General features: G+C 46.4%; 2 protein-coding genes across 9 annotated transcripts in view; both read left to right on the forward strand.

Annotated features, from left to right (window-relative positions):
• Positions 1-21,710, forward strand: part of GPATCH1 (G-patch domain containing 1) — a 39,379-nt gene extending 17,669 nt beyond the window's left edge. For 3 of the 4 annotated variants that reach the window (XM_047834999.1, XM_047835001.1, XM_047835003.1), the window contains 12 exons: positions 771-850; positions 3,916-4,120; positions 5,859-6,155; positions 7,367-7,545; positions 7,791-7,918; positions 8,573-8,709; positions 9,037-9,203; positions 13,178-13,394; positions 14,661-14,768; positions 16,854-16,951; positions 18,719-18,867; positions 21,429-21,710. In XM_047834999.1, coding sequence (XP_047690955.1) covers positions 771-850; positions 3,916-4,120; positions 5,859-6,155; positions 7,367-7,545; positions 7,791-7,918; positions 8,573-8,709; positions 9,037-9,203; positions 13,178-13,394; positions 14,661-14,768; positions 16,854-16,951; positions 18,719-18,867; positions 21,429-21,459 — 1,796 coding nt within the window. In that variant the 3' untranslated portion in view covers positions 21,460-21,710. The remainder of the gene's footprint in view (positions 1-770; positions 851-3,915; positions 4,121-5,858; positions 6,156-7,366; positions 7,546-7,790; positions 7,919-8,572; positions 8,710-9,036; positions 9,204-13,177; positions 13,395-14,660; positions 14,769-16,853; positions 16,952-18,718; positions 18,868-21,428) is intronic. The other variant, XM_047835000.1, reaches the window with a different exon arrangement.
• A 957-nt stretch (positions 21,711-22,667) lies between these two features.
• WDR88 (WD repeat domain 88) overlaps positions 22,668-26,644 on the forward strand; it is a 47,007-nt gene continuing 43,030 nt past the window's right edge. Inside the window, exons 1-2 of one of the 5 annotated variants that reach the window (XM_047835007.1) lie at positions 22,935-23,065; positions 25,026-25,561. In XM_047835007.1, coding sequence (XP_047690963.1) covers positions 25,493-25,561 — 69 coding nt within the window. In that variant the 5' untranslated portion in view covers positions 22,935-23,065; positions 25,026-25,492. The other 4 variants (XM_047835006.1, XM_047835004.1, XM_047835005.1 and 1 more) reach the window with 4 other exon arrangements.

Below are 26,644 nucleotides of genomic sequence, written 5' to 3' on the forward strand. Positions count from 1 at the left end.
AGCTTTCGGCTACAGAAAATGCATTTTGTGTATACGGATTTTTGCCATAACTACTATGCTCAGGAAATCCCTGAGAATCACAGAGCCCCTGTCTGTGAGGTTGTCTCCACAACCAGTGGCCAATCCCTGGCTCCCAGTCCGAGGGCATCGGTCATTCTGTTCTCTGAGTGATCTTTAGTGATCTTTATCTCTTCTTAGAATTTCGTTTGAGAAAAAGACAGAAGTACCTTTTAATTTGGACTGAGATTAGATTACAGGCTGGCCTGTTTGCATTGTCTTCTGTGCCTTATTTGGATAGTTGCTAAGGAAACTGGGGAGTAGTCTTCCCCTGGTTCTTCACCTGGTTTTAGAAATGACTCTCTTATCGTCAGGATTTTGCTTTTATCCATACTTATGCTCTTAATGTTTTTTCTTGAGATCTTTTACTCCATAGAGTATACTCTTTGGTACACCTCACCTTAGGTCCTCCTAAGCTAGGCTTTTTATCTAAAAACAATATTGAGGTACTTGTCTTGGAGAGCCGTGGCCTCACATCTAGGGCAGCCTAAGCAACGGAGGGTGCCGCGGGCCCGGCTGCCGGTGGCTGAGTCAACAGAGGTGTGATGGCTTTACGTGCTATTCTTCCCTCCCCTTTACTGCTATCTCTGCAAGATACCATGTATGACTTGTGGTATTTACATTCTTGGAGATAAAAAAAAAAAGAACTGACGTCTTTTGTCCCATTCTAATCTTCTCTGCTTCCGGAATTAATCGATGACATCATTTTGCAGAATCAGAGAAAGATCTTCGATACATTGGCAAAATTTTGGATGGATTTTCCTTGGCTTCTAAACCCTTATCGTCTAAAAAAGTAAGGAAAAAAATTTTGTTTCTCTATTTATTTTATGCTTTAGTACTTAAAATATTCGCTGCTAGGTGACCTGAGTTATTATGTTAACAACTGAAAAGTAAGTGAATTCTGTTTTCAGAAAGCAACAGCATAATTATTAGTGATTGTCCAGGAAAACATGTTCTGCATTAGAAATGTCAGTAACCACATTGTATCCAAAATATCTAACTGCTAGTCTTTTTTTTAAAGATTTTTTAACATTTATTTTTTGAGAGAGACAGAGTATTGAGTGGGAGAGGGGCAGAAAGAGAGGGAGACACAGAATCTGAAGCAGGCTCCAGGCTCTGAGCTGTCAGTACAGAGCCCAATGCCGGGCATAAACCCACGAATCGCGAGATCGTGTACCTGAGTGGAAGTCGTTGGATACTTAACCAACGGAGCCACCCAGACACCCCTTTTTAATTTTTTTTAATGTTTATTTCTGAGAAAGAGAGAGAGACAGAGACAGAGCACAAGCAAGGGAGGGGCAGAGAGAGAGGGAGACAGGAATCTGAACAAGGGTCCAGGTTCTCAGCTGTCAGCACAGAGCCCTATGTGGGGCTTGAACCCATGAACTGTGAAATCATGACCTGAGTCAAGGTCGGATGCTTAACTGTCTGAGCCATCCAGGTATCCCTAAATTGCTAATCTTTAAAAAAAATTTTTTAAATGTTTATTTATTTTTGAGGGAAAGAGACAGAGTGTGATTGGGGGAGGGGCAGAGAGGGAGGGAGACACAGAATCCAAAGCAGGCTCCAGACTCTGAGCTTTCAGCACAGAGCCCGACGCGGAGCTCGAACTCACAAACCATAAGATCGTGACCTGAGCTGAAGTCTGATGCTCAACCGACTGAGCCACCCAGGTGCCCCTAAATTGCTAACTTTTTAAATCCAAGTTTTAAGTAAATGGTTATTTCCATTAAAAAAAGAATTACATTAGAAACTGGTGGGAAAACAGAATTGGTATAATTCCAAGGGCAATGTAACTTAAGGAAAAGCAGAAAATTTTAAGTCAGAAAAGCCCCCATTGCTGCCTCCTCCTGAGTGCAGGGAAGAGTGTTTGTTGGCTGGTGTGGACAGGGTTCCTCGAACTCCTTGTCTGGGCAAGCAGAAGGAAGAGAGGCTGTGTGCATGCAGGTCAGGTCCCATGGAGAACTCCACATGCCTTTCCAGATAGTCCTGTTTTTTTGTGAGGTCATTGTGCAGCTTGGGCCAAGTGGTAATTTGTCTCTGACCCCCATCGGAGCCACGTGCCCACAGGCAGGCATCACTGGGCGATGGTGCTGGCAGCTCAGGTGAGGCTCCAGGCCATTCGCCTTGTTGGCATCCCTTTTTTAGATTGTTCCATCCTTTAATTTGCTCTCTGTTTTTGTATTCAGCAAACGTCTGTTAAGTACCTTGTGGCTTGGCCCGTGGTTCTTCAGGAGAGGGGAGGCCAGGGGCAGTGCCGCCTGAAACACCATGTTCGGTTCGGTGTTACAGCAGCTTTGTTTAGTCGTGAAAATGTTGTAACATCAAGCAGAATATATTCAGAACAGCTTTGGGCACATGGTAAACTGATACTATTACCAGAAATGTCAAGTAACGTCAAAGGACGATGCTAGTTTTTTACATGTATGAGAGCATAAAAAAGGCTGAGAAGTACTCGCTTGACTCAGGGCTTGAGGACTCACTTCCTCCAGGACTAAGTCCTGGCCCCCAAGGACAGCCTATTCCCGTGGGGGTGCCAGACGCACAGATTCACTGCAGTGAGGCAGAGGGCTGTATGTGGGGAGACAGACATCGGGGGTTACTGAGGTGCAGCTTGCTGGAATAGCGCTCCGCATGGGAACAGTTCAGAGAAGGGCTATGTTCACCTAGCCTTTCACAGGCAAGTATTCTACATATGGGCTCAAAACCCAGCCTCTTTATCCAGAGGCCAAACAGAACGTGATTTAGCGGAGGGAGTGGGATGCTTTGAATCCAGTGGAGGATATTAATAAGAGTTGTGGCCGCACACCCCCTCCCCTTTCTGCCACGCTCCTCTGGATTCGGGTGTCGCGGCCACATAAGAGTGTTTGCCGACTGATCTGGGAGTCTGTATGTTCAGAGGAGGTGGTTGGGCTAAGGCGATAAACAGTGAGATGTCCTGGCAGTGACACTAGCATTCTGCTGCAGGCTGTCACTGTGCCGGGTGCTTCCCTAGGCTGCGTGGTTCAGCCACCTGGGCTGCTTGGGAGACCCCGCTTGGCGCCAGCTTTGTGGGGTGGGATGCGGATGTCACTGTTGTCAAACCCTCTGTGAGCCCTGGAGCCACAGCCGGAGAGCATTCGGTGCTTCACTGGTTACGGAGCTCAGGGTTTCAAGTAGAGGAAAAAAATCTAGAAAATGGCTTAAATGAGACTGTCCATACATGCTTGTTAGACTCAGAGCGAAGGAGACCTTTCTGTGCAGTAATTTAAAAGTGCGTTATACTTTCTTTTAATGTATCTGTTCTATCATCATCTGTGCCTGAATTTCTCAGATATATTTCAATTTCAATTCAGTCAGCTTTTGAATTAAAAATACCTCAGATCAAAAAAGTAAGTCCTGAAACTCTAATTTGGAACTGAAATGTAACCAGAAAAATAATTCTGAATGGAAAAATAACTTATTTTAAGTAATTATGTCTTTTCTAAGCCTTGAATCATACTTTTCTAAGTTTTCTAATTTTTAGTAGGCCAGTTCTGCATGTGGGCCGATACGTTGCGTTACCTACTGTCATCTTTCTTGTCACATAACGCATGCATATTGGCATCTGTCTGCAGAAGTGGGCAGGGGTAACATTCAGGATGTGTGGCCATTGGAACAGTAGAGTCCCGGTGACCCTCTAGATCCAGAATGGATGTTGGCTAGACATCTGGAGAGGCTGTTCCCAGTGCGACCCTCCTGCTGGATATTGGCCTGGCAAGGGCAGGGTTCACAACACTCATGGGTTATGGGTTCTCTTGGGTAAGTCAAACATGGTCATCTTACAGCCTGTCTTTTCTGAGTTTTGTGGGGTTTTTTTGTTTTTTTTTGTTTTTTAAGACTTACCCACCACCCGAATTGCCGAGAGACTATCGACCAGTACATTATTTCAGACCTGTGGTAGCTGCAACCTCAGAGAACACCCACTTAGTCCAGGTATTGTCAGAGTCAGCTGGGAAGCCAATGCCTGACCCAGGGACACACAGTAGGCACCAGCTGAATGCCTCCAAGCGGGCGGAGTTGCTGGGAGAAACACCCATTCAAGGTATGCGCCACAGAGATTAAGAACATTACATTGATAGTAATTGGGGTTATCAAAATCAAAACGGAAAGTTGTTTTCTCAGTGACACTTGGTACATGACTGAGTATTCCCACACTGTGAGAACAAAATTGTTCCTTGTGAGCAGCACACATAGCAGTGTGCGTATCCTTTATTTCTTAAGACTTGTTTTCTAACACAAGTTTGGGTTGTGCCATTGAAATCGCAGCTCTTGTCTTAAGCTCCGTGGTTTTCAGACTTGTAATAATTGTCCAGGAATGTGGTGCAGATCAGGGACGCCGGTGCCCTCGCTGTCCCTGCACAGCCTGAGAATGTGTGATTTTTTCCTCAGGGGAAAGGGGACTGTAGCTCTTTCCCGAAAGCCTAAAAGGGACGAGTGCATCTGAAAGCGTGGACAAGTGTGGAGAATCCCCTCTAGGCTGGCACAGAAAGACCCACTGTGAGAGGTGAACTGGGACTTGCCATTCGGGAGCCCAATAGATACCTCAAATACAATAGACCAGAGAGGAAGTCTCGGTTCCCCACTTCCTTTTTCAGGCCCGCTCTTCCTCCGGTTTTTCCCTTGTCAGGGAATGATGCCACCAGTGATCCGCTGCTTAGACCAGAACGTAGGAATCCTGATTCCTGCCCACCCACGTCCATCAGCAGGTCCTTTCAGTGCTGTCCCCAACACGCTGGGGACGCCATCATGTCGCTGCCTTTCGGCTGCTTCCAGCCTGGAGTGAGCGCCCACCCTCTTTTGCCCGGACTATTGCAGAGCCTCATTATCAGCCTCCTTTTCCCGCCTTCCCGTCTGCAGTCCCTTCCCCTCAACAGCAGCCGGACGAACTGAATGGTATCACTGCCCTTCTTTAAACGGTCCAGCACTTCTCACACTGAAGACAAACGCAGACTCCCCACCAGGCTACGGGATCCAGTCATGCCTTCTTTTCAAGCCATATCTACTCTCCGTTAACCCCCTGAGGTCTAGCCTTGTGATCCTGCCTCCCGCCCTCTGACCCTGCCCACCGCGATGTACCACATCGGGGCCTTGATGTTTGCCATCTCCTCTGCCTCTGCTCTTCCCTTCTACTTCGGCTTCTTTTACTTAACTCACCACAAATATTATCTCTTTGGAGGCACCTTCTGGGCTTCCCCTGCCCCCTCACATATGCTAGTGATTCCCTGCTCCCCCTCCCAGCCCTCACCTCTAGGCCCCCCTCAGTCATGTCAGCCTGTTTCCTTCATGGTCTTCCTCTCATAGCCATCCTCTGGCGTTGTTGACTTTGGGTTTCTCTAATTCCCATGCCCCCATGTAGGGGGGCGGGACTTTGTCTCTGGTGTCCTCCCGGCCCAGGACAGTGCTCAGTGGGTGCTATGACAGGAGTGAATGCCGCAGGGGCAGCTGGCTCTGAACCGGGGCTTGTGCCCAGTGGGACTGTGGAGGTGGCGGCCGCCTCAGGCTGGAGGTCCGGAGCCTGGGATGTCAGCTTCCTTGTTCTAGGACCACTCACTCACCTGATAAACACCCAAGTACTGACCTCCATTTTTGCCAGCTGTAAAATAGGAGTCATGTTATTTTCACTGTCTAGTTCCCAGGGATAATACGAGTACAGATGAAAAACTAAGACATTCTAATTACGTACATTTGTGATATTGCGCATGTATGTACCACAGAAATGTCACTATGGTTGTCTTACGGTACTTTTCATTTCTTCCATATTACTGTTTTTTTTTTTTTAGGTTCATCTACTTCAGTGTTAGAGTTTCTGTCCCAAAAAGATAAAGAGAGAATCAAAGAAATGAAGCAGGCAACTGACCTTAAAGCAGCTCAACTCAAGGCCAGGAGTCTGGCCCAGAAGGCCTCAAGCAGCAGACCCCAGCCTTCCTCTCCGGACCTGGGGACCTGCTCGTGGCACATGGCATTGAGTGGTGGGACAGCTGCCACGAGAGCCAGCAGCTTCAAACCTTTCGCGAAAGATCCAGAAAAGCAAAAACGATACGAAGAGTTTTTAGTACATATGAAACGGGGTCAGAAAGGTGGGTGCTGGGCCTGGGTCTCCCACCTCTCAGCCAGCAGAAGCAGTCTTGCCGTTCTGGCCCTTGTCCCAGATTGAAAATTGAAGTACCCCACTCTGCCGGTGTTTTGCTTTGTCCTGCTGCAAACAGTGCAAAGATTTTAGTCCCTGGCTCTTGACCTCAGAAAGTAGGAGCAAGCAGCTTGTGTTTCTCCATATCTCAGGTCCCAAAGATAGCTGTTGACGTAGAGAACATGGCTTGGCAGTGGCTACTGCTAAACTACAGACCATTTACTGTGTGCAGATGCCTGCCTTCTGTAAGTGTTGCATTTCACACCAAGAGAACAAGGTCATCTCCCACTTTGTCTTAAAATCCTAATCATCCAGCCCTAAATCATGGCCTAAAATTTGATTTAAAAAGGTAGTTGGCTGTTGAACCATTACAAGGGGGGAACATCACTCTGTGATCTACGGAGTAAATACAGCCAGACTGAGGAGAGGGATTACGGTTATTCATAGCAGTTCTCGTGAGCGTCGTCAGCAAATCGGAGGGGTCGGTTTTCGAAAGCAGACCTAAGAACCCACCCCCAGTGTTTATTTATTAAATTAAAAAAACCCAAAAGTTAGAAAAAGGAGTGTTTTTCTGCCAAGACTTAGGAATATAGTTAGGATGAACTTATCACTGTCCCGGAGTGGTAGCAAGTTCCTGGCTTCAAAGATTTGTTTTGTTTTGTTTTGTTTTGTTTTGTTTTGTTTTGAGAGAGAAAGAGAGAGGGCGCAAGTGAGCGAGGGGCAGAGAGGGCGGGGAGGCAGAGAGAGAGGATATAGCTGGGTTCACCCAAAGCGGGGCTCATGTTCACCCGAAGTGGAGCCTGAGCTCACCTGATGCGGGACTGAAACTCACGAAACTTGAGATCGTGAGCTGAGTCAAAGTCAGATGCTTGACCGACTGAGCCACCAAGGTGCCCTGGCTTCGAAGATTTAACGGAGCATGAGTCCCCAAATGTTTTTCTCTGTTCTGTGTGGTAGACAGAATTCAATAAAAGCATCATGTTGAGGGGGAGAGCGATATAACCTGACAGGTACTCCCCGCCATGCTCTTACAAACCAGGGTACAGATTTGTGGCCTCTCTGGTAAAATCTACAGAGACACAGTGGGACCCACCGGGTGTTCTTCTGTAAGCCCTACGTTTTTCCTAAGAGTGAAGCAGGTTCTCGTTCCTTGTACCATAGATGCCCTGGAACGTTGTCTGGACCCCAGTATGACAGAATGGGAGCGAGGCCGCGAGCGGGATGAGTTTGCTCGGGCAGCCCTGCTGTATGTGTCTTCCCATTCGACCTTGTCCTCCAGGTTCACACATGCCAAGGAGGAGGACGACTCAGATCAAGTGGAAGTCCCTCGAGACCAAGAGGTCTGTCGCCATCACATCCCTACATGATGAAGTGTAAAATTCAAACAAATATTTTAGATCCCTCAGTGGAATGATCAGAATATACATAGCATTATAGAATAAGAATGATTTCTGCCTTTAGCACAGTGGCACAGCATAAGCACTGTTTGGAAGTTTTGGAAGGTTGCTTGAAAGCTTTTCAGTGAAAGAGCACTCAGGGCGGTGGTGTGACTGCTTGATGAAACAGAATAAATGTCTTTTCCCAGAATGATGTCAATGACAAGCAGTCGGCTGTGAGGATGAAGATGTTCGGGAAGCTTACCCGAGACACATTTGAGTGGCATCCTGACAAGCTGCTGTGTAAGAGGTTTAATGTCCCTGACCCTTATCCAGAGTAAGTTGGATAAACCTGTCCTCACATCGGTACTCCTTCCCCCATATTAAAGTTACCTCTCCCCCTAACCTATTCATATAAATTCCCCTTTTCTAGATGAATTTACTTGTAAATGCTTGGAGCTGCAAATTCTGCAGATTTAACTTCTATTAATTTGTTACTAAAAGATAATAATAATAAGCAAACATCCAGAAAGCAGACTTTATTCTCTACCCAAGATGTGAAACTCAGATATGTCAAGTTACAAAAACTTAATGCTGGTCTGATTTGCCACCTTTTTAATAATCACATATAGTTTACATTTAGAATATTACTTACACTAATTCTTTATAAAAGTTCGACACTTTCGTTGAATCTGAGGTTTTGTCAGAAAATGTAGGTATATTTTTAGCAGTGGAGCTTTTCCTTCATGGGAATACATTTTCAAAGTTAAATTCTAGCTCTTACTATAATAAGGGAAACCTTGTGGGCCCTAACATCAGCCATTCCAAATTCTTAAACTGCTTGGAGAAGCGCAATCACCTTCAGGGACCTCTTAGCAAAGAGAAGAGCTAGTGCTGAAAAACACAAGATGGAAAACTTCACACGAACTAGATGTTATCCTCACAGTTGTTATTTGAAATTACATATATGTGTTTTCTTTTCACCTCGCAGTTCAACTTTGGTTGGCTTACCAAGAGTGAAACGTGACAAATACTCAGTCTTCAACTTTCTGACACTCCCAGAGACTGCTTCCTCACCTGCAACTCAAGCAGCGAGTGAAAAAGGGCCGCAACATCAAGGTCCTGACAGTGAGTGGGGCTTCCTCGGGCCCATGGCTGACCATGGTTTCAACCCTGATCCTGTTGGAAAGTCTTCAGGGTACACACGGTGTGAGCTCTCCCTCCATTAAGGGAATCGCTCATATGAACACATTAGCTCGTGTTGTAAGAGTCCAGACGTATACTGTTTGGGGTTGGGGCTCTGCCTCAGCACCTGCCATGTTCCCGACACGTTGCACCATGCCTGGCCCACAGTAGGTCTGCTGGTGTTCTTGAATGAATGAAAGAGCTGGAATGGAGAGCTTGCCTTTTACTTGCCACATTCTGATATTACGTCTATGTCCTCCCACCTTTCAGAATCACGAAAACCATCGCGATGGGATACATCTAAACAAGAAAAGAAAGAAGATTCCATTAGTGAATTTTTAAGTTTGGCTAGATCAAAAGTTGGCCCACCTACACAAGAGTCCAGCCCTTTAGTAATCAAAGAGGAAGAACATGTGACGGAGTCACTCTCAGATAAGGTATCTGTGGCTTCCAGGTTCTCTTTGCCAGGCTGACTGGGGCGTTTGCCTTTCTCTGTGATGGTGCTTTGTCATCACTTGATAGGAGGGGTCTGCCAGCTTTCTGAGAAGGGCCAGATAGTAAATATTTTAGTCTTTGTGGGCCATATAGTCTCTATTGCAGCCACTCAACTCTGCTGTCAAATGGGAAAGAAATCACAGGCAATATGGAAAAAAATTGGGTTCATCTGTGTTCCAATAAAACTTTATTTACAAGGCAGACAGTGGGTTGGATTTGGCCCAGAGGCTGTAGTTGCCAGCACCTGCTCTACATTACAGTAGTTTCAATCATGTCTTTGATCGTATGAGGAAAGGTATAAACTTCTTTGCCAGGGATGGCTTTCACTTAGCATCAGCCATTGAAATAAAATTCACTGTGTTTTCTTTTGTGGGGAGTATAAACAAAATATCCATTGGCTTTGTAAAAAATTGCTGGTCTAATAGTTGAAAGTTGAATTTAATAAAAAGTTAGTTTTACTTCTTTTTTTTTTTTTTAAAGAAATCAGTCAAGTATGGACATCTCGCTTAATAAAAACTTAACTTTACAGAAACTGTAAAGGAACTTACTTTCTTAGAACATTAATCTATAAGCTAGGAAATAGCACTGCAGATCTTTAGAGAATTTGAGTGTTTTGTGTTGCCTTTTTTTTCTTTCTCTGGAATTATCAAAAAGTTGGTTTTATTTCTGATAGCCTCATTTAAAGTTATCTTTTCAAGGAACATGCATTAAAATGTGCAGTTCGGTGAGTTTTTATACAGATACAGATTTGTGGAACCACACCACAATCAGGATGCAAAATGGTACCGTCACCCCCAAAAACTCCCTCATGCTGTCCCTTTCTAGTCATACCCTTCCCTCCCTACAAAACCCCCATCAACCATTGATCTCTTCTCTGTCTCTATAGTTTTGTTCTTTTCAAAATGTTATGTAAATGGAATCGGACAATATACGTATATAATCTTTTGAGACTCATACCTTTGAGATTCATCAGTATCATATCTTTTTATTTCATAATTTTATTATTAGTGCTTTATTATTTTTTTATTTTAGAGAGACAGCGCGAGCGGGAAGAAGGGCAGAGAGAGAGAGAGAGAGAGAGAGAGAGAGAGAGAGAGAGAGAGAATCTTGAGCAGGTTCCACACTCAGCACAGAGCCCAACAAGGGCTCCCCACGACCCTGGGACCCCACGACCCTGGGATCATGACCTGAGCCGAAGTAAAGAGTCAGAGACTCAACCGACTGAGCCACCCAGGCGCCCCCCATTTTTTTTTTAAGTTTGTTTATTTAGAGAGTGTGAGTGGGGGAGGGACAGAGAGAGAGAGAAGTCCATGTAGGCTCCTCACCGTCAGCCCAGAACCCGATGCCGGACTTGAACTCACAAACTGTGAGATCATGACCTGGCCAAAGTTGGACGCTTAACCGACTGAGCCACCCAGGCACCCCATTAACTCTGTTTTGTTAATGATTGCTCTATCATATACATGCTTATTTTCTCACAGTTTAATTGGAATTGATATTTTACCACGTCAAGTGGAATATAGAATCTCTACCACTCTGTAGGTCCCTTCATTCTCCAGCTTTATGATGTTGCCTTATGTATTATGTGCACACGTGCTGAAAACCTCATGAGACAGTGTTTTAATTTTTGCTTCCACTTGTTGGACATGTTTAAAGAACTGGTGAGATGACAGTCCGTTTTATTTACTTGGATATTTACCATTGCTGTTGCTCTTTCTTCCTTCCTGAAGTACCAGCTCTCCCTCCTATCATTCCCTCTGTCTGAGGGACTCCCCTTACTTAGCAGTTCTTTTAGAGAAGTTCCAACTCGAGAGTGCAGTTCTCTTAATTTTCCTTCATCTGAGAATGTGTGTTTTATCTGCATTCCTAAAGGGTGTTTTTGCCAGATACAGAATTCTGGGTCAACAGGACTTTCCTTTTAACCCTTTACGAATGTTGTACCACCTCCCTCTGGCCTTCCTGCTTGCCGATGAGAAATTTAGTTATTCAACGTGTTCCCCTCCTTAGAATGATGTGATTTTTCCTCTGGCTGCTCAAGATTTGTACTTTGTCCTTGGTTTTTGCTGTTTGGTTATGATGTATCTGAGTGTGGGTTTCCTCAAGAGTCTTTTGTTTGGGGTTTTGCTGAGCTTCTTGAATCTTGTTTTTCACCAGATCTGGGACGTTTTCAGCCATTATTTTCTCTGCTCCACACTCTCACTCCCCTCCTGTGACTCTGATGACATAAATGTTAGACTTTTTGATATTGGCCCACAGGCCTCTTTTTGGTCTTTTTTTCTCTCTCTGTTTAAATCAGATCATTTCTATTGATCTGTCATCAAGTTCATTGACTCTTTCTTCTGTCATGTCTGTTCTGCTGTTATTTTGAGCCCATCTAGTGAATTTCTTATTTTGGTTATTGTATTTTTCATTTCTAAAATCCTCATTTGGTTCTCCTTTATATCTTTTCTTTATTCGCTGAGACCTTTTCATCTTTCCGTCTATTTGGCTGTATTCTTGGAGCATGCTTATAATAGCTGCTTTAAAGTCTGCCACATAATTCCAACATTTTTATTGTTTTGGGGTTAGCGTCTATCAATTGTCTTTTGCCAGTTGAGGTTTTCCTGATTGGTTGTATACCAACTAATTTTGGATTGCATCCTGGACATTTTGACATTCTGGACATTATGTTATAGGACCTTAGGTCTTGTTTGTTTATTTACTTTTAAATATATATAATTTATTGTCAAATTGGTTTCCATACAACACCCAGTACTCATCCCAAGAGGTGCCCTCCTCAGTGCCCATCACCCCCTTTTCTCTCTCCCCCACCCCCCATCAACCCTCAGTTTGTTCTCAGTATTTTTATTTTTTTATGAAATTTATTGTCAAATTGGTTTACATACAACACCCAGTGCTCATCCCAACTGGTGCCCTCCTCAATACCCCTCACCCATCCACCCCTCCCTCCCACCCCCCATCCACCCTCAGTTCTCAGTTTTTAGGAGTCTCTTATGTTTTGGCTCCCTCCCTCTCTAACCATTTTTTTTTTCTTCCCCTCCCCCATGGTTTCTGTTAAGTTTCTCAGGATCCACATAGGAGTGAAAACATGTGGTATCTGTCTTTCTCTGCCTGACTTATTTCACTTAGCATAACACTCTCCAGTTCCATCCACGTTGCGACAAAAGGCCAGATTTCATTCTTTCTCATTGCCAACTAGTATTCCATTGTATAAATAAACCACATCTTTATCCATTCATCAGTTGATGGACCTTTAGGCTCTTTCCATAATTTGGCTACTGTTGAAAGTGCTGCTATAAACATTGGGGTACAAGTGCCCCTATGCATCAGCACTCCTGTATCCCTTGGGTCAATTCCTAGCAGTGCTATTGCCGGGTCATAGGGTAGGTCTATTTTTAATTTTTTGAGGAACCTCCACACTGTTTTCCAGAGTGGCTGCACCAGTTTGCATTCCCACCTTAGGTCTTGTTTAAATTTGAGGGAGAATGGTGAAGGTTTGTTTTAGCAGACAATTGACAATTGACCTAATTAGGTTCAGGCCTTCATTAACCTCTAATTTTGGACCTCTGAAGGCTGATAGACTCTTGAAAACAGGACAGAAGCACTGTGCTGGTTCCAACTGCATTTTTGTGAGTCCTTTGCAATTCTGATTAATGACCTGTCTCCATGAGAACCTTCAGCTACTTCTACCAGTCAGTTCGCTCTGCAGTTGTTGAATCAGAAACATCACAAGAATAAATGCCATGTGAGTGGCCATTGTTTAGTTAGACCGCGTGTAGTATGGAGACCCATGTACCTGAGCATAAACATAAGAGTGTGTGTGTGTGTGTGTGTGTGTGTGTGTGTGTGTTTCTAGAACGTCTGACTCCCCTCACCTCTGCTTCTTCATTCCTGACTCATTTCATTGTTAATACAGAGTGTAAGCAAAGGTGTGGATTCACAGACTGAAGGAGAAGGGAGCCGCCCATCCATGGACTTATTTAAGGCCATCTTTGCCAGCTCCTCCGATGAGAAGTCCTCATCCTCTGAGGATGAGCAAGGCGACAGTGAGGATGATCAGGCAGGTACCGGGGAAGCTGACTTCAAAAGCTCCCAAGAAACTGACTCGGCAGAAACATCATCCGTGGCACGTGGTATGTCGCTACTTTAGATTTGGGGATCTAAAGAAGAAAATGAGGATGTGTCTAGAGAAGCTGCTTTTTTGTTTAGTGTGCAGTTTTAAACCAGGAGAATTAGCGGGCAGCGATGTTTTAATCTTGTATATTTTCAGTTGTGGATTTGGATGTAAATTTCTGGTGCATTTTTATGATAGTTATGTTTGATAATACCCTTTTTCCCACTTATCTTAGTTGAGAAGAATTAAAAAATAGTAGAATTTTTGTTTAAAAAATAGCGTGGTTTTTTTTTTTTTTTTTTTTAATTGGTTGATGATGAGGTGCTAGGATTATTGGCAACTTTTGGTCCTGAAGTGTACAGGGCTCTTCCGCCAGCCAGGAGTTTGGACGGGAAAGGAAGTCATTGGGCGCTTGTCAGGGTGGGAGGTTTTTCAGATGCTTGGGTGGGTGGACAGAATTTTCCATCTCAGCCTTTTGGGGGGGGCGGGGGAGAGGGGTTTCTAGCCCCGACAGTGTGTGGTAGACTTGGGTATAAGTTTTGAGGGCCTTGAACCAAGAAGTTACATAGAGATCTAAAACATCGCTTATTCTTAGGCAGTTTGCAAATGCCTGTTTCCTATTTCTGTGGAAAAAAGTAACCAGCTTGTTTGTTATTACAGAGCGATATATACTTGAACTGTAAAAGTTTACAAATACAGAACTGTAGAAAGCCCAGGATCCTTGGAATCCCGCTTCCCCGAGATAAACATTGTCAATACTTTGATGCATGCTTTTCCAGGTTTTTTGCATTTTTCTTTCCTCTGTATGAAAACATAGACATCTGTTTAAAAAATGGCATTACCAATGTGAACATGGTAGTGTGTTTATATTCAGTTTTCCCCCTTTGATCATTTATTGTGAATGAAATTAAGCTTTCTGAGCTGGGACTGTCTTAGATCCCTGTTTGTAAGTTTTTTTTCTTCTCTGAGGATATCTTTCCTCGAGGACATCTTGCAACCCTTGAGGTCTCAGTGAGGTGACCTGGAGCGTGTGCTGTATATGCCCCTGTGTTGTCGCCACTGGCGCACTTGCTTGCAGGTGCCTCGTGCGACTGAATTCCCAGCTCAAATGTCCCCGAGGTTGGAGGTCAGGTTTGCCTGCTGTATCCTCAGCAAAGTGGTAAAAAAAAGCTTACATTATCTGGTGGCAACAGGTATTAATTAAAGATTCAAACAGGTTAATATTAGTAAAATATTAATTAATACTAACATAAATAGACAAAATTAATACCCTGGTGTTTTTCAGCTAGCGAGCCGGTAGCCCAGGAGCCCGCACCTTCCTTTCCGATACAAAAGATGCAGATAGATGAAAGAGAAGCGTTCGGCCCACGGCTGCCTCCCGTCTTCTGCCCCAGTGAGTTGAGAGCTCCTTGGTTCACCTGTTTGCATCGGCACCAGCGTCTCCCCTGAGCTGTGACAGCTCTAACCGTGTTATTACTTCCGCCCATCTAGGCCAACACGAGGCTGACCAAATACCTTACAGTTGACCTGTGAGCAAGGCAGGGTTTAGGGGCGCCAACACCATGCACAGTTGAAAATCTGCATATAGCTTTGGACTCCTCCCAAAACTTAACTGTTAATACCCAACTGTGGCCCGGAAGCCTTACCGATGACATGAACAGTTGATTAACATTTATTATATATGTTATATGTATTATATCTTGTGTTCTTACAGTAAAGTAAGCTAGAGAAAAGCAACTATTATTAAGAAAATCATAAGAGAAAACATGTTTACCTTACTGTACTGGATTTACTTAAAAAAAAAAAAAACCCACCATGGCGGAACTGCACGGCTCAAACTTGTGTTGTTTGAGATCAACTGTACATACGTTTGTTTCTGTTTTTTTTGTTCTTAGCTACATTTTGCATCTCATTACTTCCACCTAGTGCCTAAATGAGAATTGTTGCTTTACAGCCTGAGACCTTTAAACTTTTTTTTCCTGCAACTTTCCGCTATATATAATAGAGTCCCGAGTATCTCAAATGGTGTCACTTACAGAAATAAAAAAGTAAAAATCTAGGACACAGAGATGGGTGAGGAATTGTAGGGAGAAAGGTAGTCTGAGACTTTTTTCTGTGTTGGCTGATGTAGCAAATAAAGCAAAAGTAATTCTTTCAGAAGTAAACACAGTCCATCCTCCGTCCCCAGTATCGGTCAACAACTTCCATTCAGTGTCTTAAATGGACAGTTTTGTTAAAATGTTTAGACTGGATTATCATCTCCTCGAAGGCCAGGTTAACAAACATCTGATAACCTGGCCCAGGTATATAAATGACATAATTCTGTTATCTGCTTCATAGTTTCCTATAGCACCCACGTATAAATATTCGTTTGATTAATTAAGCCAGCCTTCAAAGAGGTGATAAAAAGTGTGATGTTTTGAAAAATTGAAATGAATGTATTTATTATTTGCTTTAGTTCAGATCTCCAGCTTAAAGTAAGTGTATTGGAATTTAAGAGCAAAGTTATTTATTCCCATTTCCCAGACCGTCCTTGATATCCTTGTAATAGTTAATTACTTAATTTTGTCTGTGGGTTTTTGAGGGGGAATGGTTTTTCAAAAACAAGCACTTAAAAAACAAAAGTTTGGAGAAGTCAGATTTTAAAATATCTGACCAAACAATAGGACCAGAGAGTTACAGGCTCCTGTTACCTAGATTTGGAAAATATCCATTCTTCTGAATTCCCTTGAAACTTTTCTTTAGGTGGAAAAAATTGATTTTTGTTGGTTTGGTGACCTGGAGGTTGATGACCTATGAAAACATTTTTGTCAGAGTTTGGAGGTGGAGAATTTAAGTGTATGCTACTTGCTTGGTCCTTTTTAATGATTATGTACATTATGTTGTTTTCATGCTAATTTTCTAGGGTTTTTTCAACTTAGAAGATAAAACGCATATGTAATGTGCTTTAGTAAAGGGAGGATGATGTGAGGGGAGCTGACGTTTATGTGCCAGATTCTAGGCTACGGGATTCATGTGCACGGTTCTGTCCAATCCTCTGTGTCCCCGAGAGAGCAAGGATTCTTCCTGTCACTATTCACGGATGGGGAAACTGAGGCTTGGAGAGGTTGAGCAACGTGCGGAAGGTCAGGGAGAAGCTGGCAGCCAAGCTGAGGTTCAGACTCTGGTCTGTGTCCTGAGCTGCCTGAGGATGTTAAATTAAAACAGGCTTGTGCTTTTTCTCTCCCGACTCTATCTCCATCTGACTCATCTGGCAGATAAGGCTGTGGCAAGATACGGGTTGGCTCACACAAGTCTTGCGTTGAGGCTTCTGGCAGTTTCTAAATATAGAGCTACCAGGTGACAGGTAACCTGTTTGTCAGCGAGGCAGGGCAGGAGTCCCACCTTAATGTTAAACATTCCACCTACGTCACATTCCTTGTTTAACAATTTGGGCTTTATTTTCCCCAATAGTTCACGTGTTACGTTTGTGTTTCAGATGTTCGTCAGAAACTCGAGGCACCTCAGAAAGAGAAACATAAAAAAAACAAAGAAAAACGTAAGACCAAGAAAGAGCACAGACGGAGGAAAGAGAAGGTAAGTAACTTACGGGCGTCTTGGACAGGATGCAGGCTCTGATGTCCCTGCTTCTGTCATGCAGACAAGCCCCGAGGGGTGACAGGGGAAGCCAGGCAGGGAGAATATCTGGTGGCCGAGGTGGGGGCACACGGGCCTCTCCATACCTTGGCAGGAATGTGGACACTCATGTACGCGTTCAATTTGCAGGAACTTTGTTTTTCTTTCAGGCAGAATATTTTAATTATTCAGTTCTACTTTAAAAACATTTTATTTGTGAACATGAAAAAGTAGGGGGAAAGGACATTTAAATACTTGGGAGTAATGGTTGAATCTTTTTTTTTTTTTTTTTTTTCAACGTTTATTTATTTTTGGGACAGAGAGAGACAGAGCATGAACGGGGGAGGGGCAGAGAGAGAGGGAGACACAGAATCGGAAACAGGCTCCAGGCTCTGAGCCGTCAGCCCAGAGCCCGACGCGGGGCTTGAACTCACGGACCTCGAGATCGTGACCTGGCTGAAGTTGGACGCTCAACCGACTGCGCCACCCAGGCGCCCGGTTGAATCTTAATAAAGTAGTGTTAATTGGTTACTCGTTCAATATCAAATGAAGATATTCTTCTGAACGTTTTTCCTCAACTGCTCTGTCATCATTATGGATAGAGAGTTGGGTTCAAAGCTTGCTGTTGGAGGTCAAGGAACTTTGGAAGGGTAGCGCGTGCTTTCACTTTGACACCCCTGTCCCACCATCCGTGTGTTTTCAGCGATGGCACAGGCTTTTAATTCAGTTGATGTTAGTGTTGGGCCCCAGAGTGGTCAGGACAGTGGTGGAATTGAGAACAAACAGCTCCGTGATTGGCTGCCAGAAAGAAAGGATTCCTGAGCAGGGAAGGTGATGAACATCCTCTTGTGTGACAGGGAAAAACTGGTGCTGCCAGGTTTGAAAACCAAATTCATTCGTTTCTTACCAGCGGATCTGCTGTTCTCTGACCTTCTACTGTTTTCTTCATTGTGCTTCTTCTCATTGTGCCATCCTGATACGTAGTTTATCACATGTGCCTAACAACGTGGCCCCGGTCAGGTTCATGCGAGGTGGCAGGGGTCACCTTGATGACATGGTGAAGCGCGGTTCATGAGCAAACGGCTGAGAAAGAATTCCTGAAACGCGTTTGGTGCAAAAAGGTGATTTTATTAAAGCACGGGGACAGGACCCAAGGCAGAAAGAGCTCCACCGGGGTTGTGAGAGTGACTGATTATATACTTTTAAGTACGTTTCTAAGGAATTTGGAAGCAAGGCTTTCAGGACCTTGAGGGGCTAGCTGCTGTTAAGATAAGATTACTTTTAGTCTTTAATCGAACATCAACGTGAAGGCACTAAGGCAGCCACGAGTTCCTCGAGGAAGGTCACACTCTGCACGTTTCTATCGGTGGTGTGTATCAGTGGGCTGCAAGCTGTAAGGAGATTTCATTGAAGCTACGTTTCTCTTGCCTTTGTCTCCCTCATCAACCTTGGAGGAGATAGATGGGGGCTAAGTGTCAAGATGGCATCCTGACCACATCTGCCCGGTTCTGCCATGTCTGTTGCCAGAGGGTCAGTTCAGAGTGTGTGCGCGCAGCTGTGTGGTCTGGTCTGTCCCATTGTAGACTGAAGCTCGCTCCAAATGAGATGTTTTGTCTTTGTTTTTGAATGACTCCGGCAACCAAATGCCTCCTTAGCCTGTCATTGTGCCCAGTCAGGGAGGGAAACACCCAGTTGTCCCCCCTCCCCCACCACCCTTTTCTCTTTCAGAAAAAGAAACACCGGAAGCACAAACACAAAGGCAAGCAAAAGAATAAAAAACCAGAGAAGAGCAGTAGTTCTGAGAGCACAGACAGCAGCGACAGCCCGAGTGGTGAAGAAGGGACTGTAGACCTGTCACCCCAGGAACTGCTGAGAAGGTAGGCAGTGGGGGGCACTGGTTTTCAGAAACCTTCCAAGGCTTGTTGGAATCTCCGTGTATTTGCTGAGAGGCAAACGTCAGAAATGATCGATATGTATATCAAAAAGAAAGAAAAAAGAAAGAAAGAAAACCAAGAAAGGTACTCAGGACCCCAGTGTGTTCCACTTCGGTGCATGCCCCTCCTAGGAGGGGACGGGTGGAGGGTGGCGCTGGGGGTTGTTGCGGTCCTATCTGGATGTCACAGTCTTCACTGCTGCACAGCCTGGCCCCCACGGAGCCAGGAAGGGGAAGTCCATCTGCGGGCCCGGGATGAAAGGGGAGGCACAGGTGAGCCCTGGCCATGTCAGCCCTACCTGCTGAACCAGCTCATTAAAGGAAGAGTAGCTTGGTCCTGTTCTTAGTCCCCATGCCTCCGAGGGCCTCCTCCTCCATTCTCTACTCTGGTTTCTTAGCCATTTGATGTTGTTCTACCCACCTGCATTAACTACTGTGGCCTTGTAGGTATATCTTGCTGTCTGGAAATACAAGTGCCACCCCCTTGTTCGTTTCCATTTACTTCTTCAGAACGGACAGCACATTCTCATGATTCAAAAATACAAAGATAAGCATTTCAGTTTAATCCCGAGCCTCCTGAAGTGGCTGTGCCAACTTACATTTCCCTCTCCTCCTGCATGCTGGCGTGATGGTAAGGTGCCCACACCACGGGCATTGCTCATTTCGTCCTCATGCACTCCAGCGAGGCAGACACGTGGGTCCCCTCATCTCCCAGGTCGGACGGCCAGGCCCAGGGAGGTTAGGCCTTGAGGATTTGGGGCCAAATCTTGAGGATTTGGGGCCATCTGATGAGTCATTCCTGAGGGGACACCCCTCAGTGCCCATTTGGAGGGCGTGGTGGGAGGGCGGGAGCAGGGCTTGCTGTGGGACACTGTGCAGCAATCAGAAAATGTGGGCAGAGAGCTGTGTGCTGATTGGCATCTAAAACTTACCATCAGGAGATCAAAAGCTGCAGAACGGTGTATCCAGGCAGTGCTGTTAATGTTAAAATGTCCTCTGGCCTTTGGATTTCCCTGTGCGTACATTTATGTACATCCTTGTACAGGAAGAGGGCTGGAGGGGTTCTTCCCACACCTGAGAGCACCTCTCTCCAAGGAAGGGAGGGTCAGAGGTGTGGAGTGCACTTAAATCTTCACTCTTGTGGTTGTTAAAGGTTTAGTCCCCCCGCTCCTCCCCACCGAGCCTCCTGGGTTCTCCCCTTGGAGCCCCAAGGGCCCTCCACCCTTTGTGCCTCACCCCTGTCTTCTGCAAAGGACAGTGGGAGGCTTATGACCACAGGGGTCTCATTTGCATCCCCAGCACCTGGCATGGAGTGTCACTCTTGGTAAGGGCCCTGATGCTTTTCTGCTGTGACAGTGCCACTTGGTTCTGGGTGGAACCGTGGTCTGCCGCCTCCACCCCTTTCCCCTGAGACACCCCTCTCCTTCCTGTCTCTATCAGATTGTCTTGCCCATTCTAGAATTTCATAGACGTAGAATCATACAGCTAAGCAAACACCTTAGTGCACACACATACATATATGTGCACAGACCATCACCTTCCAGCTCCATGCATTCTCACCGCCTGATCAAGCGATACGCCAGCACCCCACAGCTGCTCGTGTCTCCTCCCACTTGGCATGCCTACCCGCATTCCCAGAGGTAGCCCCTCTTCTGTCACCGTTGGTTACTCTACTGCTTGGACTTTACTTAAAGGAACCATGTATGACTCTTGAATTGGTTTGTGAGAGTCCCCCATGTTATCAGCTGCAGCAGCTGGTTCGTCCTCATCGCCAGGGAGTATCCCTTTATGTGACCACACCAGAGCGTTCATCTCTTCTGTTGTTGCGGACATGTGGTTTTTCACTTTGGGGCTGTTGAGCAAGGATCTAGAGCCAGTGTGACCCAGCTCTAGTCAATGAACACCCTTGTGTGCATGAAGCTGAGATTTAAGACTGCCAGCTCAGGAGCCCTTGGCCCTAGAGCAAACATGGTTTTTTTTTCAGCTCCTTCCCAAAGGTCCTACAGGAGCTAGGTTGAGTAGGATTAGAACTTGCTTTTATAAACAGGTCCTAATATGAGATGTGGAGACTGAGTCTCCCTGTGTATTTGGGGGTGACAGAGAAGCATTTTTAAGAATGCAGATTAAACTGATGCTTCTAGGGGCGCCTGGGTGGTTCAGTCGGTTGAGCATCCGATTCTTGATTTCAGCTCAGGTTATGATCCCAGGGTCATGGGATCAAGCCCTGCATCAGGTTCCGAGCTGAGTGTGGAACCTGCTTAAGATTCTCCCTCTCTCGCTCGCTCGCTCTCTCCCTCCCTCCCTCTCTCCTGCTTGTGCTCTCTTTCTCAAATTAAAAAAAAATAAAAATAAATGATGGTTTCATGGTCTGTGGTCGTCCTCTGAATTCTATGAGTCCAGATGTACCACTGTGAGTTGGGGAGGTCTGGTGTGCTTGGCCCCCGAGGAGCTATCTGGCTTTTGGTTCTTATCTAATTGTCCTCTCTCTTTTATTTCCTTTTCTAGGCTGAAAAGTCTTCCACTAAGGCGGCAGTAATTGAATTCTGCCCTGGTCTGTCCCAGTACCAGATCTCCTCCATGATGGAAGCTCGTTGATTGCTAAGTTAATACATTGTACAGATTGTATTTATATGTAAATTCATGCTGTAAAATAATTTTTAAAACCTTGACATTTCAAAGGCTGCCTTGGAAGGTTGCAGAAATTGATTTCTATTTTTAACCTCAGTTAGTGTCAGAGGAAATAATTCAGACTGTACAGTTTAATTAAAATGGAATTTTTCTATTTTCTTTTTGATTTTTTTTTTTTAATTTCCTGAAACTTTAAAAAAGAAATGAAAAGTGAAGGGTTTTCTCTAGTTTTGTTAATGGGGAAAGCCGAGTCCAGATAAAGACATTTGGCCTTACATAAGGACTGGTGTGAGAGGGAGGTGGTCCACACGTGGCTCTTGCCTCTCCTAGTTGAGAGTGGTGGCTGGGAGTCCAGCAGGGGGCCCAGCATCAGGGTCCTGGCAGGTGGCCTCAGCCTCTCCAGGTGGATGTCCCCCAAGTGTCCCACATAGTCTCTCATACCAAGAACTGGGGAGTGTGCGCCCACAGCCCGGGTCACACAGGCATCAGGTCCTTGCTCTGCAGCCCTGGGGCCCCGCTCCCAGGCTGCCTTATCTGCACTAACCAGACTTTTGAGAAAAGTGCTGGCATTCAAAGTGACCTCATAGAAAGATCAGAACAATTGAACAAGTTTAAAAATAGCAAGAAAGTAGAAGACCACTTCAACCACCCAGAGATGACAACCCTTAATGTTGTGGAATATCCACCCAGTCTTTTTCTATCTGTGGGGCTGCTACCCGGCTGGAGGTGACATTCGTTCTCTCCTATTGTCATTGACATTGGGACATATCTCTCCTTCGTACTCTCATATGCGTCCCCGCCTCCAACAGCTGCATCTTAATTCATGCATGGCCCATTCTAGATCTAGTGATCATGTCTCTCTTGTTCACGTGAGGTGGGTCCGCCACGAGCCCCTGCGCAGGCCGAGGGCACACAGAAATCGTCCTGGGACAGGGAGCCAGGGAGGACCAAAGGAAAGCCCTGGGGGCGGGGCTGCTCGTTTCACACGCTTGGCCTCATTCCTTTTGTGCCCAGGGCCGGAACCCCGTTTTTCTGGGAGTAAGCGTGTTCCGTGTGGAGGGGAAGCAACGAGATCGCAGCGCGAGGGGGAGGGCGTGGCGTTCCCAGGAAGCGGGCGCGAGGCGCAGGCGCGTGGCGCCACCGTTCGTTCGTGGCCTGGCCGGGGTGCTGGGTGTCGGCAAACCAGCGGTTGGGGCTCTGAGATGGCCTCGGAGCCACCCTGCGCCCCCGGCTCCCCGGAAGCCCCGGACAAGGGCAAGAAGGCAGTGTCACAGCAGTGTGAAGTACAGCCGCCTTTGGTCCACTCCGGCGACATTGAGCATCCGCCCCAGAAGCTGCCCCGTGCGGCCCTGGTCAGGGGCTATGGCCGCTTCCATCTGTCGATTGTGGAAGCACGCCAGGCCCAGCTGCTGTCCCGCTTGGACCCCCTGGAGGTGGGCAAGCTCTCACTGCCATCCGAGAAGCACCCTATGCCTGAGGAGAAGTTCTGGGGCGACCAGGAGTCCCTCTCCAAGGTCAGACCACCAGGGGCGGGGGGGAGAAGCACAGGCTTGACCCCCACACGTGGGGAGGGCGCAGTGAGCCGGGTAAGGGACCTGTGGGGACCAACTTGGCATTGCCAGGGGCCCCTGAGTGAAGCCCTTGGGCTGCTGTCTCTGGGAAAACAAGGCTGCCCTGGGGGAGAAGGACAATGTTCCAAAGCAGGGGATCCTGACCCAACCCAGAGTGTGGTTTCTGGCTGAGCCTCCCAAATGTCCCCACGGTGACAACCCCAAGTGCATACCCCAGGGTCGGTGAAGGAGCCCTCCACGCGCATGAAACAGAGTTAGCTCCAGCAGCAACAGAAAACTTAGAAGAATAAAAAAATTAAAACCTACCAACACTACTTTGTCTTCTCAGCGATAGCTGGAGAGACACCGCATTGAAACAAAGGCTGGTGGCCTGTCAACAGAATTCTTGGGGATGAGAAAAGGATTTCCAAACCGAAACCCCCGACGGAGGCTTTAAAATCAGAGCAGAGAACTGAAACAAAATTAGAAAACAAGCTCCTGGGATACTCTGAGACTCAAAGAACAAATATAAAGGAACTAGAACTGTGAGAGAAAAGGTCATGCATGCCGGAGAGATCCAGAAGAGCCAATATACATACAGGAGGTGTTGGAGAGGGAGAGGGAGCAGGGGGAGGAGAAATACCGAAGGAAAACAGTGAAGAGACTCTCCCTGGGTTGAGGAAGACTGAATTGTTCCCATGGAAAGAAATGGTCCAGTTCAATGCGAGATGGGAGGCAAAAATCGCCTGCCTGGGGAGGGTAGGAGTGAGGCTGTGGCGCCCACAGACCACAGACGGAACAGCCTGGGATCAGGTTGAGGTGCTAGGCTTCCTGGCCTGCCCTCAGAACACCTGGGAGCAGAGCCCACAAGGGGGATTGCTGATGGCACTAAAAGTGCCAATGCTTTGAGTCATGATACTTGTTCTGCTTTTTAAGTGAAATTAAAGGAGAGCACAGACATTATATTTTTTCTCAGTAGAACATCCCCAAGACTCCAATTCAATAGATATAATTTGTTTTTAAACAAGTCTCCCTAGGAGCCTTGCCCCCGTTAACCCATATCTCTGTACTGAGGCAAGAAATGTTTCTAGCTTCTTCTGTAACCTTACAGAGATATTTTATTTTATGCATTTCCCAGCACGTATATGTATATCATCTTCTTCTTCTTCTTCTTCTTCTTCTAACATAAATGGAAGCATACCTTAGACCCCTTATGCACCTAATTTCAATTTTTTTTTTACCTAAGGTATTTTAGAGATCTTTCCATATCAGTAAAGAAACATCTTCCTTGCTCTTTTTAATGGAAGTATCCCACTGGCTAGCCATTTCCTGAGGACTTTAACCAGTCTCCTGTGGATGCACATTCAGACGGCTTATGATTTTTTGGGCCTAAGGTTTTTATGACCCATTAAGATGACAGAAGTTGAGAAATTCCAAGTTTTCCCAGAGGATGTTTCTGACCTAAGAATTCTCTACCTGACCAAACTGCTGATTCCCAATAAAGGCAACAGAAAGATATTTTCTTTAGACCTGCAAAGACTCAGAATGATGCTTCTTTTTTGAGGACAAAGTTACTCGGGGGAGCACTCCAGCAAACAGGGGGAAAAAAAGAAAAAGAAAAACTCCTGTAAGGGAAAGATCGGTTTAGAATAAACAGTGGAGAGCAATGACTCAAAACAATACAATCTGGAGGTGATTTTACAGTGAGATTAACGTGGTGGTGTAGCTCAATGAAAATGTTACCAAATGACCCCTTAAAAGGAAAGTGCACAATGCAAAACTTAATGTTAAGTTAATAACGTTCCAGATGATTTCATCGAAATCTCTGAGATGATTTGCTAAAGCACATTCTCAATAGATAGTGCTTCATTCTTGGTTTTTATTTAATGCACACTCAACACACGAATGGCTCTCGGTATTTTAGAAAAGAATCGGCTCAACACCCCCACCCGTGGCTTCCTGGCGCATTTAAGATGAAGTCCAGAGATGTGACCATGACCTTCCAGGCCTTTTTGCATCTGGCTCGTCTCCCTATTCTCCTGCTCGCCTGTGACCTGTGAACCTCCAGGCAGGGACGGCCTCGGGTCTCTCCTTCCTGGGAGGCTCTCCCCGCCGTCCAGGGTGCAAGCGCAGTGCCTCTGGCCGGGAGCTGCCCCGCGTGCCGGCTGTTGGACGGCCGCCCCCCTTCCCGTGGCGCGCGGGCGCAGGAGCCTGTTCAGTCCCTGCGGTGCCCACGGATGCTCGCTCTCCGCCCTCAGTTCCCGCCGGCCCCACAGCGCCTAGATAAGGCCCGACGAGGCTACAACATACTTGTTGATCAAGTGAAGGAAAGCAACACACATAAAGAACTGACTTTTTGTTGTTGTTTTTACAAAAATTGGACCGTCCTCTATGTGCCAGTTTTGTTCGTGCCTCCGGATATGTACCTGTGTGTTTGGAACGTCTCCGCAGCGCCTCGAGGTCTCTATCCCTAATGAACCCCGAAAGTACTATGCCCAGAAGAAACGCGGAACCAAGGTCCCCGGAAAGGACGTTGGGGTTAGAGGGATGCCAGTCGCTCTCAATTGCTGGTCTGTTTGCCCATAATGAAAGCTCTGTTTTTGCCATGAGAGAACGAGGACGGGGAGTTTGGAGACGGAGGCAACTGCAGAGTAGGGAGCTGGGGGTGGCCGCCCCGGGGCCAGGGACCCGCGCAACGACGACAGGAGGGGTCGCGTCCCCGGGACACGGCTGGTTCCCAACGGCTGCCGACGCCAGGACCCGCCGCCCGCCCGGCTTGCCTACGCCCCCTGGTGGCCAAACGGGTGTCCGCTCCCGCACGCCTCCACCCCTGGCTGCCGAGTCCCTGTCCCACCTCTCTGCGCTTCCTGGAGGCGAAGAATGCCTCCTTCCCTCCATCCTCACACCGCCGCGCTCTCTGCAACCCCTGTAGCCACGCCTCCCCTCACCCCTGCACCTCCTGCTGAACCCGCCTCGCTAGCGAGGTTCCCCATCCAGAGTCCCTGCATCTCCGCACTGCCTGGCTGCAGAGCCCCAAACCCCTGATTTCCGTGTCCCTCATTCCCTCCCGTCCCTTCACACTACCACAGTTCGACACCCCCACATCCCGGACATGCACCCCGGCCCCGGGTAATACGGCGCCATGGAGGCGGGTGGTGGTGGCGGCAGGGGACCTTTTCAGGCTTGCTCCTTCTATCCCCCCTCCTTTTTAAAAGCATTGCTTTATTGAGGTGTAATTCACATATCTTACAGGTAACCTATACAAAGTGTGGGGTTTTAGGGTATTCGCAGAGTTCTGTGACCAGAGCCACAATCACTTTCGAACCTCTCATTGACTGAAGCCCCATACTCATTAGCCGTAAATCCCCATTTCACCTGAAGCCAGCCTCTCAACTCTAGGCAATTACCAATTTAATCTCTGTCAGTATAAAATTGCTTGTTCTAGACCTTTCATAGAAAGGGAAGCAAACAACATGTGGTCTTTTGTGACTGGCTTTTTCCCCTTAGTATAATGTTTTTGAGGTTCATCCATGTGCAGCAGGT

The sequence above is a fragment of the Prionailurus viverrinus genome, chromosome E2 (genome assembly GCF_022837055.1).
Source record: "Prionailurus viverrinus isolate Anna chromosome E2, UM_Priviv_1.0, whole genome shotgun sequence".
In the NCBI taxonomy this organism is placed as follows: Eukaryota; Metazoa; Chordata; class Mammalia; order Carnivora; family Felidae; genus Prionailurus; species Prionailurus viverrinus.